The sequence below is a fragment of the Myotis myotis genome, unplaced genomic scaffold (genome assembly GCF_014108235.1).
Source record: "Myotis myotis isolate mMyoMyo1 unplaced genomic scaffold, mMyoMyo1.p scaffold_m19_p_2, whole genome shotgun sequence".
Lineage (NCBI taxonomy): Eukaryota > Metazoa > Chordata > Mammalia > Chiroptera > Vespertilionidae > Myotis > Myotis myotis.
Genome location: NW_023416324.1, coordinates 74,512,455 through 74,533,777, shown reverse-complemented (window position 1 = coordinate 74,533,777; position 21,323 = coordinate 74,512,455). Strand labels below are relative to the sequence as shown.

The window sequence follows — 21,323 nt, the reverse complement described above, 5'->3', positions numbered from 1 at the left end:
AGGTCAGCCTTCAAAGGCCCATAAGTTATCGAAAAAGAACAAGAGAATATCGTGTATATCCATATTTTATGCTATAGAAATGTTTTCTTCATTTTATAAAAAATGTAATTGTATGTATTATCGATAGACATTTAGAATGACTATTGGCATGATTAACTTTAATTGGAAAAGTCAATTTCTGATTTGACCTAGACTTGACTATCTTTGACCATATTGTTATAATAATAATGTTTTTTTACTAGGACCCCAAATGATGGTATTATTGACTTATGTAAATACTTTAAAGAGATAGGTAGTACAACAAGAACTAGGAGGAGACCAGAAACAGTTCAAGGTCTGTTTTTATACATTGTTGGATTTAGTTGGCTGATTTGTACATATGAGAGTGAGGACTTTTAAATCTAAATTTATGAGATATGTTATTATGCAAAAAATAGATAGAAAGATAGATAGTGTTCTGTAGCTTTGGAGGTCTTTTTGGTGTTACCTTTGTTTTTTGTATAGGGCAATACTGGTCTCATCAAATTAGTTGGGAAGGGTTTCCTTTTCTTCTATTTTCTCAGAGATGTGTAAAATTGATGTTAATTTTTCTTCAAATTTTTGTTAGCATTATCTAGTGTAACCATCTGGGACTGAAGATTTATTTTTTCAGCAGCTCTTATATTATAATTTAAATGCCATTCAAGGTTATACTAGTAAGATGATCTAATTCTTGTTTGAGTTGTGGTAATTTGCAAATTTTGAGGAACTAGTCATTTCTTCTAAGTTGTCAGCTTCATACATTTAAAATTATTTGTAGTATTCTCTTAACTTTAAAAAATAACTATAGGATCTGTGATATCCCTATATTATTCTTAATATGGGTGATTGGTGTCTTCTTTCATTTTATTTTGTTAGTCTTGCTAGAAATTTATCAATTTTATTAATTTTTCCCAAAGAACCAAAGATTTTTGTTTTATTAATCATTTTATTGTTTTCCTATTTTCAGTTTTATTGATTTCTACTATTACTTATATTATTACCTTCCTTCTGCTTGTGTTGGGTTTACTTTACCTGTCGTTTTATAGTTTCTTGAGGTATGAAATTTTATAATTTACTTCAGATATTTTATTATTTCTAATATAACCCTTTAGTACTATCAATTTCCCTCTCAGTACTGCTTTAGCTACATCTTACATATTTTATTATTTTGTGCTTTCATTTTTTAAACTGATTTCTTTTTTTTTTAAAACTGATTTCTATGTATTTTTTAATTACATTGAAATTTTCTTTTTGAAATGTGTTGTTCAATTTACACAGGTTTAAATTACATAGAATTTGTAATTTATCTTGAAGTGTTTTTATGGTGGCTGCTTTAAAACCCTTGTCAGATGACTACATGTGATTCATTTCAGTGTTGGCATTGTTTGGTTGTCTTTTCTCATTCAAGTTTTCATTTTTTCTTGGTTCTTGGTATAGCAATCATTTTCAGTTGTTGCTTAGACATTTTGTCTTATGTTCAAGGACTCTGGGATCTTATTTAAATCTTGTTTTAGCAGAAAGTCACACTGTTCAGATTTGTATGCAGGTCCTGACTTAGTTTGTGAGCTTTGGTTTCGTCGACAGTTTAATGTTCGAACAGATAAATATGTATGACTTATCTAATGCTGCTGGGTTCCAACTGTTCTCTGGTGGTGATGCCTGAGGAAGCAAAAGGGGTTTCCTCGAGCTAAACCTCTGGTGTAGAGTTCAGTCCAGGCCTTTAGGGAAAAAGAGGCTTTATGAGACAGAATGTGTGGCATGATCCCCTACCAATGCCCCCAGCTGCCCCAGTCCCTGGCAGAGGAGGATAGTTTTAGGTTCTTGAAGACAAAGAGACATCCCATGCCCTGATGCCTATGTGGTTGAGCCCCTTCTGCTGTTTTTACCCAACCACTCTCATGTCCCCGGTGTGGAAGGGAGTTGCAGGCTTGGGGAGGCTTCCTTGGCCAGACACTTGTTCTTTTTTTTAAAATTATTTCATTGCTTAAAGTATTACAAAGGGTATTACATATTTGTCCTCTTTTTTTTCCCCCGCCCTTAACAATCCCCTGGCCACCCCTACCCCCCAGTGTCTTATGTCCATTGGTTATGCTTATATGCATGCATACAAGTCCTTTGGTTGGTCTCTTACCCCCCTCCCTCCTGCCCCCCAACTCGCCCTGGCCTTCCTTCTGCAGTTTGACAATCAGTTTGAGCCAGCTCTGCCTCTGTATCCATTATTGTTCATAAGTTTATAATGGTCTTTATTATCCATGAATGAGTGAGATCATGTGGTATTTTTCCTTCATTGACTGGCTTATTTCACTTAGCATAATGCTCTCCAGTTCCATCCATGCTGTTGCAAATGGTAAGAGTTCCTTCTTTTTTACAGCAGCATAGTATTCCATCGTGTAGATGTACCACAGTTTTCCAGACACTTGTTCTTATGGGATCTTCCTTCCCCTGTGGGGAGGTGGGGGTGGGGGAGCAGAGAGTGTTTGCTGGCTGAGATGCTTGTTGTGGAGGGTTTTTTTGTTTTTTTTTGTTTGTTTTTTACAGTGAATCACATGGGACAAATTGTTTTCCAGAACCAGGCTGATTGTGTGGTGTCTCTTGCACATGCTATGTGACTGTCTTTGAGTTTCTCCTCATTCATCCTCCTTATGCACTCAGTCCAGCTCACCTGGTGTTCACTCAGGTTCCTTCTAGGAAGGAATGGCGCTACCCAGGCTGCCTTCTGATGACAGTTGGAGATCAGTAAATGCTGGGCCTGGGTCACCTTCCTGGGTACTGCTGTTTCTTCTCCAGTCTTCAGGTCCCAAAGTAGTTTATCTTCTTCTTATCAAGCATCAGAAGTCTCTTTTAGTGGCCTCTTGTTATTTCCAGGATTAGGAGAGGGCACAAACAGATCTATACCATCTTGTCTGGACCTGAAGTTCAGGTCTGTTTTATGCCTAGGGAAGACATGCTAAAGAAGGAAGTTGTGAATGAAAGACTACACACCAGGCAGAAGGGCATGGAAGTTGTGGAGCCCTCTTTCTTTGGAAGCCATGGGAAGCAGAAGAAGTACAGCAGGCCCTCAAATAACATTTCCATCATTGGCTTTTAAAAAAATTCGTTATTGCTTAAAATATGACATATGTCTCCTCCCCACTCCCATTGTCCTCTCCCTAGTCATTCCCACCCTCCCAACACATGTTCTCACCCCCCCTACTGTGTCCATGCGTTAAGCTTATATGCACCTTCATTGCCTTTTCCTTATAACATGAATGAAGGACATACCTCTTATTTATAGCAATTAGCCTTTGGTATAATTGGTTTCATGATATATCATTTTGCCATAGTTCCAAGAACCTATCTATGACAGTGGAGACTGAAGTGTGCTGTACAATAAGCACAACTATCTCTGAGTGAGTACATTTTCTGTTCACCCAATTTTAAGTCTTTTGTATTTCTTCATTAATTCTCTATATAAATGGAGAATTTATATAGAGATATAATGATAACCATCTACATTTTGTTTATTCTTGCAGGCCATTACTCTGCTTCTGGCATGCCTTGATATTTAAACCCTAGAAAAAATGAAATCTATTGTAAAATTTTGATTAGTATCTAGAAGTAGATGAATTGATGATATAAAATCGCTAATGGTGATTATTTAATTGAGGTTACAAAATTTTATGTATGCATATAAAGAGAGCTATTCACATATAATTTTATTTCCCTGCCCCCCTTGTGGCATTCTGAGAGCTTTGATTTAAATTATATATAAAATAAATTATTTTATGATAGTAATTATGTGGAGTAATTATGTGTCTGGGTACAGAATCCACTAGCCCATTGGCCTTAAATGTGAGTGCCCTTATCCCTTTGGAAAGAAAATATCGGCATTTCTATTTTTATTTATTTTTATATCATTGTCCTTGAATTTATATTTTAATGTAATATAAATTCATTTAATATAGTAAAGTAGTAATACATGTATAACATTTTAAAATTACATAATTTGGGGCACTAATAGGCTGCTATAAAGTCAAAATAGTTTGGAGATTAGCAATCAGGAAAGAAGATTGTCACAATTTGCTGCACAAAAGTTACTTAATATGCAGAGTTTAACCCAAAATAATTTACAAAATCTTCAATTTAACCGAAGAGATGCAGAATGTTCAGAATACTTATGTTTGCACGAGCCACATGCTGCTCTTTGGCCCCTTGAGTGTGGCTCTTCCTAAGCCTTAGGAGTACCCTAATTAAGTTAATAACAATCTACCTACCTATATAGTTTAAGTTTAAAAAATTTGTCTCTCAAAAGAAATTTCAATCGTTGTACTGTTGATATTTGGCTCTGTTGACTAATGAGTTTGCCCACCACTGCCTAGGTCACCTACATACTATAGGTGTTCCTGCTTTTCAAAAGTTTGAGTTAACAGTCACTTTGCTTTTAGGAAATTCCTACATTAGCACCTGTTTTTGCTAAAAATGAAATCCAAAGAGAACTTTTGCTTTTAGGGAAAAAAAGGTGAAAAGCAAAAATAACATTTGATGTTTGCTTTGCACCAGCAGTTGCAGAGGCAGCTTTCGCACCCCGAGCAGCGAGAGCGGCCCTGCCAAGTGCCGGGGTCCAACCCCAGCGGGTCCAGGGGTTCCCAAAGGTGTGGACGGAGTCGGCGAAGAAGGAAGGACACGGAGACAGCGTTCAGTTGATCAGCAGCCTAGCCAGGATCTCCAGCCAGGATCTCCAGCCAAGTTCTGGTCTGGATCTCCAGAGAGGTTCTGCTTCGGATCTCTAGCCAGGTTCTGTATCCATGTTGTCTTGCTAGGTTCTCCAGGTTCTCCAGCCAGGTTCTGTAGCCATGTTCCCTCGCTAGGTTCTCCAGCCAGGTTCTGTCCAGGTTCTCCAGCCAGGTTCAGTCACCAGGTTCTAGTCAGGTTCTCTTGCCAATTTCTGTAGTCAGGTTCAGTTCAGGATCTTTTGCCATGTTCTCTCGCTAGATTCTGTCTCTAGGTTCTGAGGCCAGTTTCTGTCCAGGATCTTTTGCCATGTTCTCTCCAGCGAAGTTCTTCTGTCTCTAGAGAACGTTCTGTGGAGGTTCTGTGCCTCCTGGTTCTGTCTTCTGAGTTGTATTCTAAGCTCTGTATTCTAAGTTCTGTGTCTTGCTGTCTTATTGCATCTGTATTTATACCAGTTGATTCAATCCTATCAATCTCTATTACAAAGGTTAGGGCGTTTCTTATCTCCATTCCAGGGAGTAAAGATTATGTAGCTTAAGCATGATTGTTCGTAGTTAAAGTGATTAATTACCCACCTGACACTTAGTTAAGAGGTTTTATTCCCTCCCTAACTTCAGGGGAAAATCCCTACCTGGGGAAACAACCTTTCTCAGAGACCTTGGTTAAAACACATAGTGCCAAGAAGGTGAGCAAACATATTAAGAACAGTATGCCATATATGCCAGGTCCCTTGAAACAGCAAGCATGGACCGGCTCCCGGCAGCCAAGCTCCTTCCTCGGAAGCTACACTCAGTCTCCCAGCATAAGCTGTCATAGCTTTGACCCGTGTCTCTGAGCATCTGTGTTTATCTCGATTTGTTCTGTGCATTCGTTAGCAAGATGTTTTCTAAGGTACCGGAAAAGCCCAAAAAAGCTCTTAAGGGTGTCACACTTAACATACAACTAGACCTAATTAAATGTTTTGATAATATTGAATGAAATAAAAACATCGCGCATGCGTTATATTTTGGGCCAGGAATGCTCAAAACATTTCCATATAAAGTAGCGGTAATTGCATCTTCGCTTGATGCCATTTTGGCTTATGAAAGGGATCATAGAAACACTCTACTTTCAGGTGGCAGGGAAACCTGTATGTAATGTACTTGTATTCATGTTTACTGTGGGTTGTCTGTCTTCCCCCAGCTATAGAATGTAAATTTCATGAGGGCAAGTGTTGGCCTGCTTTGCTCAATGATGTGAATCAGGCTCCACAACTGGGCCATGGTACCTGGGTGAAGAGCAAATTACATATTTGTTTAATAAACAATAGCAGAGTACTGGGCTAGCCTACAAGTTTTAGGATTTTTTTACTTGGCTATTGTAGCTGAAGTCTTCGCAGTTAATGTTACAAGGTTAGGGCACTCTTCTGTTCTCTTTCTCAGTATAAACATAAACTGCAGTTGGAGAGGTTTTAGACCCAATATGCTGGCAAGAATGTACCTTTATAAAAACCTAAAAAGCATTAGTTGATTTGCTTTCTTTATCCAAAAAGTATATTCCTTAAAAATGTTTAAAATTTATTTTTCAATTTTTATTATTTGTTTTACTGAGGTATAACTGACATATACATATTAGTTTCAGGTGTACAGCGTAATGATTTGATGTTTGTATAGATTGCAAAATAGTCACCACAATATGTCTAGTTAACATTTGTCACCATACATAGCTACAATATTTTTCTCTGAATGAGAACTCAAGATCTAATCTCTTAGCACCTTTCAAATATTCAATACGTACATTCCTTTTTTGACTTTATGCAATTAAGTGGGTTCTGAGTCTTAGAGTCAAAGAATCATGTTTAAAGATTTTAGTTGAATAAGATTTCTCAGGGCCAATCCCAGAGAGCCTTCATTGAAGAAGCCACTCCTGATTTGGCTCACAAGGCTCCTATCATGCTGGTCTGGCATGTAAGCGTGGACCTGCTTTAAAACATGTTATCTTTTCCACTTGTGCATGCATTGCTTTTTAAGTGTCTTTTGTTGCTTCATTTGTCTTTTCTATATTTACCATCCAAATAGATTATAATTATTGCCAGAGATTTCTAAGTAACAGAGTCCTATATGACTGCTGACTGGGCATTTGGGGAAAATGCTTCTGAGGAATAGTCACTTCACTATTAAAATTTTGTTTTTAGGGGATTAGAAAGGGTTTCTTTCAAGAGTCCTTTGACATGAATATTATCTTAGGAGACAACACTTTTAAATCTTTATTGGATTAGTGATTAACTGACCATCTGCTGAGAGTAAGACAATGAAGGAACAGTAAATGGGTGGATTTAAGATAAAGGAATGGGAAACTCTTAGAGAAAGTGCATAAATGGACTCATCTCTGTGACTTGCTAAAGTAACCACATTTTTTATGATTTCTGCTGCTAAGTCTATGAAATACAAGAAAATAAAGCCTGAATGAATTTGGACAAAAGGACAAAACCTTAAATTTTCTTCTTCTTCTTCTTCTTCTTCTTCTTCTTCTTCTTCTTCTTCTTCTTCTTCTTCTTCTTCTTCTTCTCCTCTTCTTCTTCTCCTCCTCCTCCTCCTCCTCCTCCTCCTCCTCCTCCTCCTCCTCCTCCTCCTCCTCCTCCTCCTCCTCCTTCTTCTTCTTCTTCTTCTTCTCCTTCTCCTTCTCCTTCTTCTTCTTCTTCTTCTTCTTCTTCTCTCTCTCTCTCTCTCTCTCTCTCTCTCTCTCTCTCTCTCTCTCTCTCATCACTTATTTACTCATCTAGCCTCGTGTTCTTGGATGGCTTTTTGACTCTGCTTCATTCCCTCTATATATTAGAATTCTATTGCTGTTCCTAGATCTCTTACATCTTTTGCTTCTTTCTTCTTTCCTCCAGGCAGAGCACATTTTTATTTCCTTTTAGAGTGTCATAGAAATATTCCAACATTTCTTTCTGGACCAGTTCTTTTTCTCTACTAGTCCCACACTTCCACAACCCTCCAAACCAGGTTCATGTTCTATTTTCTAATTCTGGACATATTTCTCTCTTGCCCTAAAATCACTTGGTTTCCTCTTGCCTTCTAGAATAAGTATAAACTCCAAATTGGCATAAATGATCCTCCACAATCCATTAACACTTCTTAAAAGGGGTTTCCCCATTATTACCCTAAGGTAATATATATAGCATGTCATGGGAGCATAATCATGAGAGAGATTACATGTTACAACAATGAATATATCTTGTGTTTTGGTTAAAGTTGGTTGTTTAATAATACCTTATAATACTATATCTCAGTTCCTTTTGCTCAGGATGTAGGAGATATGTATTTCATAAAATGATTCTAAGTGAATTGACAGATGTGCTGTTTTCCTATTTTTGTCTATCAATATCCCACCAACCCTTTAAAATTCCACCAGAGAGCCATCACAATCATGTCACTCCAAAAAACTTCCTTGTTCTTATGTCCAGATATTTCTTAGTGTGCCGTGTCAGCACAGCCAAGAATTCAGTGAGCCTGATGAGGGGCGGTGAAGGATTAAAGAAAAGACAGACAAAGACAATATAGCTGGGGCTCGGTGGATCTCCTGTGCCTGGATGAGGCCACAAAGAAGGACCCAGCCAGCAAGCTGAGGCTTTACTTTATAGTCAGAGAAAAACAAGGTAGTGGTCAACATAGTTACAATGTTCTTGAGAGTTTCACTTTTTTTGGCAGCACTTGCTGCACCTCCCACAGCCCATTAGCTACCCAGGAAGGATCTAGGGGGTGGCCATAAGGTCAAGCTTAATTATGCTAAGAGGACTCTGCCCTCTAAGCTGGGACTTGTTTGTGGCTCTGCCACAGGTCAATCTGAGGCTTAAGTCTAGAGCCGCTCCCTACATTCTAGCTGCTCTTTAATTTACTCTAGCACTGTTTATCATGACCCTTTATACTATCTTTTCTCTACCTTAGTATAGTAATTTGCATGTCTATGTAACACTCTCTTTCTCTACAACTTGAGAAAAAACTTCGGAAAGATAATTTTCTTACCTCTCAGTCCTTGTAGTACCCATAACACCTGATTTAGTAATCTATGCAATAGTTAACTTCAAGGGTTTTTCATTTGTTTGTTTCTTTTTTGTAACCACTGCTGTTATTCTTGCTATAACAGGGCCATTTTTTCAAATGTAATTTTACATGGAAATATGTAAAAAGAGAGGGTGGGGGAGAGACTCACTCTGGTTGGCAGGGGAGTGATTGTTATATTTTCCCCAAATATCCTCTTTCTAGCTACCCCTGCTGACTCTACAGAATACCTATGTCTCTGCTCAATCTGGTCTGAAAGCTACAGTATTCAGTTGACATGTCATGGTCAAACAGGGAGAGGCCTTTTAATACCACCACTCAGTTGTTTACCTGTGCTTGGAATGAACTTTTAAGAGAAAAATACATGAAGCTGTAAGTGGGCTAGTGGTAAAGTTATGTGTCATACAATTGCATTGTCCTCTTATTGACAAATTTCACCTGATAAATGCTATCCCCTCTGTTGAAAATATCTAGATATTGAAGAAAAGGAAGTGAGGTGGGTGACACAATAGAGTTAGATGTTTTCAGCAAAAAATGACTTCAAAAATGCATAAAGGTTTTTCTATACTCTCATGCCTTTTAAAAGAAAAGAGTTGAAATATGAGAAAGCTGGCGTTTTGCATGCATGCAGGATCAAAGGGAGAGATTGCTAGATTGATGTGGGACACAATATTTCTGTTGTATTCTGAAAGGTTTGGGTCATCTCAGCTAGAGGCAGGAGGAGGACTCAGACAAAAATAGCCCTGGCTATGAGGGAAGAGATTGGGTTTGGTAGAAAATGTTTCTATATATGGGAGAAAGGGTTCTGTGCATGGCAGAAGAAAAATGCCTTGAATTCTGATCTGAGGAGGTACCACATTCTGTTCATCTCTAATGATATTGCAAATCAATTATTAAGGGCAAAGAATACTCCTAATACACAGGGACATTTTGGAAAACGAAGAAAGAAGATGAAAGAGCTGTAAAAGGAAATTGAGATATTTGCTCTTAGGGTATAAAAATTTAGGTCTTCACCAAATAGGGTTTTCTAATAGCAGCTTATCCTTCACAAACAATGTCTTCTACTCACTTTTTCTCTTCATGTTTTTCCTTTCCTTTATGTTCCTCTTCCTTTTTTCCTCTTTATTCCCCTTTCTATCTACCTTTTTATTTCATCTCTATCAGGATGTTGGGTGGAATATTTCTTATTGTCTATAGTCGAGGAAATCCTGCTAAAATTCTAAAAAGCTGCTGCAAAGAAGCCTGGCAGTGCTGCTGCTTTCTAAAGAGAGCAAGCAAGAGAGAGACCCTCATCCCAGGTTGTTTAGAGGCCCTTGAACAAGCTGAACTGCCCTAATCTAGTCACCCCTCTGGAGTCTCATCAATAGATTAAGAGTATAAGGAGGGTGCTGTAATTCAGTGTGTGAGTAGGGAATATTTGTAAGGCCAATTCTCTAAGATCATTATTAACAGAGATAATAACTCATTGGATCTCAAAGAAAGAGAGAACAGCATTTAATTCCTCAGGTTAATATCTGCTTACGAATCCAGTTTCCTGACCCATTCTGTGTCTATGCAAAGAGATAGAGAAGAGAATTGTGAAGAGACCCCAGGGAAGGGGTCGGCAGCAATCCGATATTATTGGCACTCAGTGGTTTAGAGTGATTATGAGGCCTGAGTTTCCTGTGAAAGGGTTGGTAGATAGGTGACCTTGAGCCAGTTTTATACAGTAGGGTGCTTGTGGGACCACGGAACAACAGAAGAGGCTGTGGAGAATGCTGCAAGTGTGAGAGCTGGGGGGTGGAGAGAAGAATTGAGCCATAACATTTACCCTGATAGACTATAGAGTGGGGTGTTCCCATTTGTAAATGTCCTGGAAAATCACAAGAGAGACACTTGCCACTCAGAGGGAATTCAAGGTTAGTCCCTGTCAACAATGAGAAGGCTACAAAAGCACCACTTAAGATCATGATGCCAAAACTTTTCATCTCTCCTCATCCTCTGTTTCATCCAGCACAGCCAAAGGAAAGGAGATCCAGAAGAGGGAGTGAAAAGAAATCTTGCAGAAATAGACCTCATCTACTTTCCCCATTAGGTTCCTGAGCCATAATAGGGGAGAGAAAAACATTAAAGAGGTTACATATGGGATGGAGTTGAAATTTGTCTGGACGGGACTTGTGAGACACAGAGCTATTAAAACATATGGAATGTGCCCAAGACGGTACTAAGCAGATGGGGACTCAGTAGAGCATGGTTGAAGACAGCCACTGGAGAAGGATAAGGCCATTTCATCTTTGTATCTGCCATGGTTTGAATGTTTGTTACCCCAGAATTCATATGTTGTTGCCCTAATCCCCAAAGGTTATGGTGCTAGTGAGTGGGGCTTTTGGGATTTACGTTATGAGCTTTGGCCCCTGTCAATGGAATTAGTGCTCTTATATAAGAGACCTACAAAGCTCGCTAGCCTTTTATGCCATGTGAGGATACAATGAGGAGTCTGGGAGCCAGATGAGGGTCCTCACTCCACCATGGTGGCACCCCGACCTTGTACTCCAACCTCCAGAACTGTGAGAGCTAAATTTCTGTCATTTATAAGTGACCCAGTCTGTGGTGTTAGCCTGAACAGACTAAGACAGCATCCTGATAATTTGAGACTGTTTAGTAAACCTCGTGCTACTTGGGTGCATTACAATTTCATAGTATTTAAATTGTCTGTCATAATACTGTGAAAGTTAGCTGATAGGATATGGCTGCCTTTTAGAAAGAATCCTGAGAATTTCAATCTTCTTGTTAGCATGACCAGCATGATTAATAATTATCAAATTCTTTGATTCTAATAACTCGACTCACAATGATTTACTGTGATTCTAAAGTAAGCCGTTAATTGTCTTATTTGTAATGCTAGCCTCTGCTATTTGTGACAAATTTTAATAGGAACTTTTCAATGATAGTGATTAATTTTCTTTTGATTTTCTATTAAGTGAAGATAAGAAACTTTGACAAATTGCTCTTGTAGATTTTGGCATTTCTAACGAAGTCGGTTTTTATTTTTTAAGATAAGACCCATTGCACCAAGCATGCATTAAAAAGCCATAAAACTAAAAGAAGCTTGCTATGGGGTGGATCATTAAGAACCATTCCAGAAATAGATGGAATGGATGTGAGCTTAGCAGTTGCTATCGTAGACGATTCGGCACTTCAGGACCTTGAGATAGTTGTCAATCTTATGCGAATCCCTGCGTAGGCAATGGATCAGCTCATAAAAAGCAAAAAGGCGAGTGTCTTCATCGGCCTCTTGCAGAGATGGAAGTCCCAACCAGGGAGAGGGGGCCTCATTTCTTCTGACTCCATGTTGAACCTAATAACGAAAAGGATAGTGACATTATTAGTATTATTTTCTTATCTTTGCTCTTTCTAATTGTTGAATTAAGATTTATGGAAGAGATAGGAATGTAAAACTCTCCAGACAGCGGCATGGGTTACTGAGCCAGTGTATCAGAAGTCTATTTATAGTGTAAAAACTAGAAGCAGAACTCAAGTGTAAGCTTTCTCATATGTCTGTGATTGTAGGTGAAGTGTGCCTAGGCTAGATGGAGAACCAGAAAGTTGCTCTTTGAATGTAGACATGAATGTGACAAAGGGACAATGCGGAGCTGGCCTCCGTTCTCTCACTTGAGGAATTTCTTCATTTTCTGACTTTGTCTCTGATGTGCACTGTGGACTTTATTTCTTCTGGCAGGTCACAATGTGACAGGTCACATTGATCTTTTACCTGCTTTGAACAGATTATATTCTCCATATAGAATATGTACCAGAGAAGGATATGATGAGGATTGTACTTGATGTTTTAAGGCTAAGACTAGCGTGTGTGTGTGTGTTGGCTTGCTGTTTTTTTGGTGTTTTTTGTTTGTTTGGTGTTTTTTTTGTTTGTTTGTTTTTGTGTGTGTGTGTGTGTTTGACCCCTATCACAAAATATACTATGCCAGGGATAATGATATGAACAAGAATAAATAAATATGTGTTGTGTGTTTTTTAAAAAAGAACTAAAATTGAAGTATTATAGAACAAATTAGTGACTTCAGAAAGTAGGCCCACAGTTATGAAGAAAATCACTTGAAAATCTATGTGTTTACTACTTATGTCCCAAGGGTAAAATGTACTTTGTATTTCCAAGGGTAAAATGTACTTTGTATTTGATATATTCTTCTCCTATGAAAATGACCAAATGACACACGTGAACAAGTACTTTGTATACAATAAAAACAAAATTTCTCCTGTTATTTTTATGATCATATATTTTTCTTTAGATGATGATAAATTGTTTCTGAGAACTTCAGAAAACTATTTAGATATTACCTCACTTGTATTGAAATGATCCCATCTAAGTGGAGATTTGTATTGCAAATATAACCTCAATCTAAATATGACAAATTATTTGGGGAGATCAAATGCAATATGTCAATTTCATTTTTGAAGCCCCAACTCAACTAAGATTTAGAATGATGCAACTCTATAAATTAAAAAATAAAGAACATTTTAGAAAATATATACCTCTTTCTTTTGTAGCCCACTGAAATTATAGTGGTTGTTGAGCAGCATCAATGCCATGGTCTCATCTTTTCTATCTCCTTCCTTCCCAAACAATGTCTAGCAGAGTGAGTGGGGGGGAGGGGGGAGGGGAGAGAGGGAGATAAACACCATCCAACCTGATTTTTATTTTCTCTTTTCTCCGTCCTCTCATGTTTTGATGTGGGGAGAAAAGAGGAAGAATATGAGCAGAATGTCAATAATAGGTGTCCTAGAATACTTTGAGGAAAACATTTCTCTTGCAGATTCTATTCTCCAGTTTCTTTCCATTGAAATTATTTCACTGCCTGTCCCCAAGAAGCGCCAAGGCTTGGATGGATGGGTGTGCAGTGTAGGGAAGTCTGCACCTGTCAGATATGACAGTGGAACGCTAAGATCCACTTACAGTAGACCTTATCCCTACAAATTACTATTGCTTTATTTAATAGCAGTGTAGACTATAAAATGCCTAAACATTGTTCTTACAGACTGAGGTATTTCAAAATGTGTTCCTCTTCACAGGGCTCCTTTCTTTCTTTAATGAGAAAAACAAAGGAGTGTCAAGAGGCTGCTCACCTGGTTGATTATCTTCTCCATGCCCTCTAGAAGCTGTTTGTTACGGTCCTCGATCTCTATGGCCCTTGATAGGATGTCATTCGGCGTTTCTTGTATCCCAAGGGTTTCTTGCGTACTAAGGGCTTCTTGAGTACTAAGGGCTTCTTGCATAGCAAAGGTTTCTTGGGTCCCAGGGGCTTCTTGTGTACCAGGGGCTTCTTGTATAGCACGCACTTCCATGACTAGATGATACAGAGGCTCATTCCAGGAGCGCAGCACTCTGAGGACCAGGTTCAGAAGGTCTTCGTGCTAAGCAACCATTAAAATAATCACATTAAAATAAGCATAGTACAAAGGGTGACATGTGATTTTTGCTCAGAGAGGCTGACTTAGCTATATCTTTGTTATTCCTACATGTGTGTAGTTTGTAGGAAAGGACAAGTTGTAAAAATATAAAATTTAAGCTATTGGTTTATACTTAGATAAATTTTTAAAAATCTGGGCTAAGTAACTGTTTCTTTGAATGATAGTTCTAATTTATGACATGAAGACTTTTGTTTTTCTTCTGAAATTCTACCATTTTCCCCACACAGAGAATTCTTTCCTATTTGACTGCTTTGCTTTTCCGTGGGGAAAAACCAATTTTGTTGGAATTCCAGAAGCGCCTTTCCTGACTCAGGAAATGTAGAGTCCGCCAGTGTCAATGACAAAGAGCCCAAATCATGTCATTTAAAGATACATTCTTATCAATGAATAAAATTATTCATTAATGCATCGTTGTGTGACTTGTAGTTTTATTTTATAAAATCGGAACAAAGAGGCAATGGAGAAGATACAGTATACAGAAACATGCACTCCTTGGTCCATACCAACTCCTGCCCCCACGCTGCTCTCAGAGCACTGTATTTACTGACATATTCTAGTGAATAAAATGGCACAATGCTATCTATCATTAATAACAGCATTAAAGGAACCCACAATTGACGTATTGTAGCATAACAATAAAAAGAGTTTTGGATTGGATGAAGCCCAGACTCACTGCTTACTACCCATGTAACTGGTGTAAATTCCATCAGCTCTCCAAGTCATGATTTCCTTACCTCAGTAAGTGTAATAATAGCACCTTGTGTTAGAGGATTTTTTATGAGGATTAAATATAGTAATGCACATAAAGTGCTTTGTAAGGTGTCTGCTAATGTAGTAGCTATCAATAAATTTAACCCCTCTTCTTCCTCCTCCCCATTTTCACTTTCTTCCTTTATTTTATTGTTATTATCATTATCATCATTGTAATTATTTATTAATAGGCTTAGCAGACAGAAAGAATGCTGGTACCATTAACAAAGTTGTAAGGAAAGAACACATTGAATTTACGGGGCTATATATGTGAAGATGTTTCTTTTAAATCATGTTAACTGTGGTTATGGCAGGAAATCAGAAGGGAGATGATAATAATAAATTCGAGCTGGGATAAATGACTGGGGCTTGATATGCAGACATTGCTATCATCAGAACAGAGGCCATAATCATGAGAAGCAAAACAATATTTTACAGGATCTGCTTTCAGGTGAGACTTATTATTGAGAAGTAAGAGTTGGCAGAGGAGTGAGTGAAGAATGAAGAAAGGAAGAAAAAAGTAGGTGTCAGAGAAGTAGGAGGATCAGAAGGAGAGCCTTGAAAGTCCAGAAGAGATGGCTCAGATGGTGTAGTGGTCAGAAATGTGAAATGCTGTCCTTATAGGAGCCCGTGTCATAAATAAAACTGATTGTGTTTCTTACATATCCACGTGTTTTTTTTCAAACCTTATATTTTAAACATGGAAATCCAATTCTGCTAATGCTTTCGCATAGTATAATATATGCAGTCCTGGGTCTAAGCATTGGTTACCATCATGTCTGCATGGCCAATTTATAGATCTGTTACATTTATTTATTTATTTTTAAACATGTTTTTATTGTTCTTTTAGAAAGAGAGGAAGGTAAAGGGAGAGATAGAAAAATCGATGAGAGAGAACATCAATTGGCTGCCTTCTGCATGCCCCTCACCAGGGATCAAGCCCACAACCCAGGCATGTGCCCTGACCAGGAATTGAACTAGCCATCTCTTGACGCATGGGTCGACACTCAACCACTGAGCCACACTGGCTGGGCTGTTATTTATTTTGCTGCTACAATATTTAGTCAGCATTTGATTTTACTGATAATTTACCAACTATATAATGTAAGTTTTCTTTGGTTGCTTACTCTTCCTCCTCCTTGCCCGGCAAGTGCAGTTACCATTGTCTATTCTAATGCCTCTAATAATCTGCAGCATGGAAATACCAGTGTACTGCCTCTGTTGTTTTGGTGAGAATACTGGATAAAAGACTTACATGCATCTGTTGGGCTTGCTCCTTGTCTTCGGGGGTAGGGATTGAAGAAGTGTGGCAGCCATTGATGGCCTTGGTAATGAACTGCCTGTCCTGGGCGTACTGTCTATCCTGAGAGTGATAGAGCAAATTCAATGAGGGTTGTTTGAGCATTAAATCAATTAAACCCAGTTCTAAAATATTAACACCTTTGATAGTTGTATAATTTTTAAAAAATGATAGCCACAAAAAATAAAACTAAAGAAATAAGAAAGTTGCCCTTTTTCCTACCCTTTCTTTCCATTATCTCTATAAACAGTTATATTTCAACTAACTTTTCTAAATTCCAAGTTCTTCTTTTTTTTGCTATTTCCTTAATTTTATTCTTTTTATACATCACTATATGGAAAGCAAATACTAGAAATATAAAGAATGTGAAATATTAAATATTTATTAAGTATCATCTTTCTTAATACTTGAACCAAATGTGATTGTGCATATGAGCCTATATTTAGCCATTTTAAACTCTTGATTATGTAGGACCAAATGGATACACTCCTTTAATGGGTATTATAAAATTGAAACTTTTCTTTGACTAATCTCTAAATCTATACAACTATATACAATATTCATCATAGCTGCAGAATACAATTTGTTGATCATGATGAAGTGATAAATCAGAAAAACAAAAAAAAAAATTAAGCAATGGACTGAGAATAAGAACAGAAAAATCTATGCTAACACATTGACAGAGAAAAACCAATCATTAGCAAACATTGTGGAAATTTAAAGAGATTACTAGACATATTTGGAAGATAAAAGATGGCCAGTCAAAAATGTATAAAACAACAATTAGTGTGAAAAATAACCATGTAAATATACATTTATTATAAACATTAAACCACATTCTTCATGGAGACTCTGATTTATTGAAGTTCTAATCCATTGTCTGATCTTTGATTGACCTAAAAAGAGTTAACATCCGACTTCCAAAGTACCTTAATCAGAAGGAAAATAATTGTTTCCAGTTCTAAACTAATCTTCCTATTGTAGTTCTAAACCTGGAAATCTTAGAACAATAATTCATAGCATTTTTGAGTTTCAGAACAGCTATTATTACTTGTTTTATTTTCCTAACATGCATTCAGTTTAGTTTAACTTTGTCTAACACACAAAATTCATTGCAGTGCAATTCTCATTTTTGTATTTATTTTTATTTTTTCTAAATATATTTCACCGATTTTTTTGCAGAGAGGAAGGGAGAGGGAGAGGGATAGCGAGTTAGAAACATCAATGAGAGAGAAATATTGATTCAGCTGCCTCTTGCATGCCCCCTACTGGGGATGTGCCCACAACCCAGGTACATGCCCTTGACCGGAATCGAACCTGGGACCCTTGAGTCCGCAGGCCTATGCTCTATCTGCTGAGCCAAACCAGCTAGCGCGCAATTCTCATTTATTATATATCTGCAGTGAAGAGTGCCTTGGGAGAAATATACCCTACATGCAAGGACAAGAAATCAACATGCTTTCTTCTCCTCCGCCCTACCTAAAAGTGTTTTATGTCAAGTGTTTGTCTCCCCTGCTCTCCCAAATTCACATGTTGAAGCACCAATCCCCAATGTACTGTATTTGGAAGTAAGGTCTTTATGGAGATAATTAAGGTCATGAAAGTGGAGCCCTGATCCACTATGATTACTGGCCTTATAAGAAGAGACACCAGAGAGTCCTCTAGCTCTCACTCTCTCATTCTCATTCTCTTGCTCTCTCTGTCCCTCTCTCCATCTCTCAGAGCCTTCATGTGAGGAGACAGTGAGAAGGCAAGCTGAGAAGAGGAAAGCTCTTACTAGAATCTGACTATTCAGGCACCTTGATGTCACAGCATCCACAAATATGAGAAAATACATTTCCGTTATGTAAGACGTATGTATTTTGAATGGCAGCCTCAGATGACTAGTATGGATGCTTAAACATTTTTGAAAATTCTTAAAAACAAAATGAATTAAAGGAAATTTAAAAAAATACATTTTTTTAAAAATCTTTGGGATTTCCTGAAACTGTCCCTTTCTTCTTATTCCACATTTCATTTACCGATGCCTTCTTTGACCCTTAAGGTGCATTATTTGAAATTTGGCTTGTGTGGCTTTCTTGTTTAAAGTATGATATAGTTCAATCATTCACATGAAGGTTCCTTCTGGGAAGAACCAAGAAGCATGATACTTACAAACTCACTGAACATTTCAGAGGAGAGGTTATGGATGTAGTGAGACAGGATGACTGCACGGTCAAACAGGTCTCCGAGGGGCACTTCGCAGCTGACAGCCCCGCTGGGACAGGTGGGCATGGAGGCCACATTCTTGCACAGGAGCAGGCTTGACACCAGCACCAGCACCAGCAGGAATGGCCCTCCTTAAATAGAAACAGGAGCCGTTCTCAGATGATCTGTTCAGCTGAGGTTATCAAAAGTCATCTTGTGGAGGACAGGCTTATCTCTCCACATTGCCCTCAGCATGATTTGGTACTTTAATAGCTGGGGTGGGGAAGAATCAACACTTTCCACTGTGTAAATGTACATATATAATTATATTTGCACAGATATATAGTCAGAAAAGTAGGTTAGTCCCTGCGTGTTTGCACTGCTTCCAGAAGTGCCTCTATAACTTGTAAGCATTTGGAGCTTAAATTAATTCTGAGCCAGAGTGTTTAGGTCATTCTCATAAGATAGTTTAGTGCCTTGGGAGTTTCTGCAGCTTTTCAGCAGCCTGGCTCTCTTAGAGTTTGTAAATTTTTTATTTTATTTTTTGGTAAAGCAAAGGTGGAGATTTATTGAAGAACAGTACAGACTCCCAAGTAGGGAGGGGAAAGGGTCCCCTATAAATTTTGTTTAATACTATATTGACTAATACTTGCATTTTAGACACCGAAATGGCAGTTGATCTGTTTGTTTCACCTTCTTGACTGATAAGAATAGGCACATGCCTGACTGATTGCTAATGTTGAATATGAAGAGAATTCTAACATCAAAAATGATGCTGTAGACTAGATCTGCTAACTCACTTTAAAAACCCCATGCATCTGCTTGCCACTTTGCCAAAATTTTTAATAGTTTAAAAAAATTGTTTCACAATAGCCCAGTGAGATAGCTTCGGCCTTCATTATTATCATCCAATTATACTGATGAACTAGAGGCTTAGCGAGTTTAAGGGATTCCCCCTAAATCCCATTATGAGCAGGTGGAGGATGCCCATACTGTAATCGTGTCACTTTCTCATGTCCCACCCATCACACACAATCAGTAGCCATGATGACTCAGTACTTCCAGCAGCCATTGCCATTACATGTAAAGAACAATGCTTGACCTTTGATTGCATGATAACAGAGGCCCTAGAAAGTTTATTTTACCCATTTTTTTTCCTGCTCCGTCTATAAAACACCTACTTTAAAATATTTGACAATTATCCGAGATGATTTAGTCATCAATTTGTCCTCTCAGTAGATGGATAGATGTGGACCTATAACATATCAATAATTTACACTTTCAAAAGGTAAGAAACAATATATTTAACTCTCCTTTTAATAGAAAAGACTCCAAAAGAATATCTGGTATTAAAATGTGTTGATAAGAAAATTAAAATTTTAAGAAATATTCAATAAATGTAAGTGGATATGTATGAGATAAAACTAGGCAAGTGCTGAAGATTTCTGTGTGAAAAAATATCTAAAGCAAAATACTTAAAAATATATAAAAATATGTTAGCTAAATAACTTTTACCTGCACAATAAAAATATTCATGTTGTGAGTTGATTAATATAACAGACTTTTAATTTTTTTTTTAAAAAATGTGTTTCCCAGTTGTATCTGTTGAAAGCATACTCCACTAATAGATGCTAAAATTAGTGAGTGAAAAGTAAAGGAAAAACAGGAGGCTAATTGTACCAGATCCACCAGGGCTGGAATCTGGAGCAGAAAGGGCATTACTGTAGTTTAGTAAATGGTACTATGCCAATGTTAATTTCTTTAGTATGAAGAATCATGGTTAATAATCATGTTATAGAAAAAAAAATGTGTTTCCAAAATGTTTATTTTCTGTACAATGCAGTCATGAAATGTAGCTGGATATTTTATCTACAGATATTGTCTACATTATGGCTTCAGAGTTCAAACTTCAACAAATTGACTCATCTTGAGAAAATCATGTAAGAGACCTGGGAACCAGAAAATGTTAATCTCTGCCTTCTGGATTTGTGATAAATTAGACCTAAAGATACTTTGGTCTTATTCCAGTCCTGGGTTTCTCAACCTTGGCACTACTGGCATTTTGAGTGGGATAATTCCTGGTACTCCAACCTCTAGAACTGTGAGAACTGAGTTTCTGTCATTTTGAAAGGACCCAGTCTGTAGGTTCTGGAGGCTCTCTTGTGCACTGTAGTTTGTTTAGCAGCATTTCTGACCTCTATCCACTAGGTACCAGTAACACTCCACCCGCCAGTTAAGACAACCAAAAGCATATCCAGACATTAAGATGTGTCCCTAGAAGAAGGATTCATCCATTTGAGAACCACTGTTCTAGTCTTTTGTGCCCTTGTACAATTGCTTTATAGAGCAGTGATTAGATTACTTTTCTAAACTCTGTAAACCTGAAACCTATTGCTAAGAGAATATTAGCTAAAATTTCTGATTTATACCCTCAAAGAAGTGTTGATAAAGCCAACAACTCAGTGAGTTGCTGTACATACCTGTCAGTGACAACCCTTTGTTGTCCATGGTGGTGATAATTTTGGGAAACACCCTTCGCCAGAGAAGACCTGGTAGTCCCACAGCTTTCTCTTTCCCAGATATTGGCTTTATAAACCTTTGACATCTTTATGAATATTGTTAATAAGTATTTCCTTCCCTTTACCAGTCATCTATTGTCGTCAATGAGATTACCCCCATAATTTCAAACATCAAATGTTATTTTATTTCTTATTCATATGTAGGAAGAAATACTGGCCAGAAATTTCAAGAGGGATTTTGATTAATTAGACCAAAAGGAAATGAGAAAAATAATGAAGTAAGATCTGGAAACTAGTTTGTGTTAGAGGACCTTTAAAACTCTAGAAGTC

At 37.6% G+C, this 21,323-nt stretch overlaps 1 protein-coding gene across 1 annotated transcript; it reads right to left on the bottom strand.

Moving 5' to 3' along the window:
• Window positions 1-11,916: 11,916 nt before the first annotated feature.
• PRL (prolactin) lies at window positions 11,917-20,982 on the bottom strand. The gene is made up of 5 exons (XM_036347207.1): window positions 20,955-20,982; window positions 18,442-18,626; window positions 16,243-16,350; window positions 13,893-14,180; window positions 11,917-12,108 (listed from the first exon to the last, which is right to left on the bottom strand). Exons 1-5 carry the CDS (start codon window positions 20,980-20,982, stop codon window positions 11,917-11,919), a joined length of 801 nt encoding a protein of 266 aa, XP_036203100.1.
• Between the last annotated feature and the right edge of the window lie 341 nt (window positions 20,983-21,323).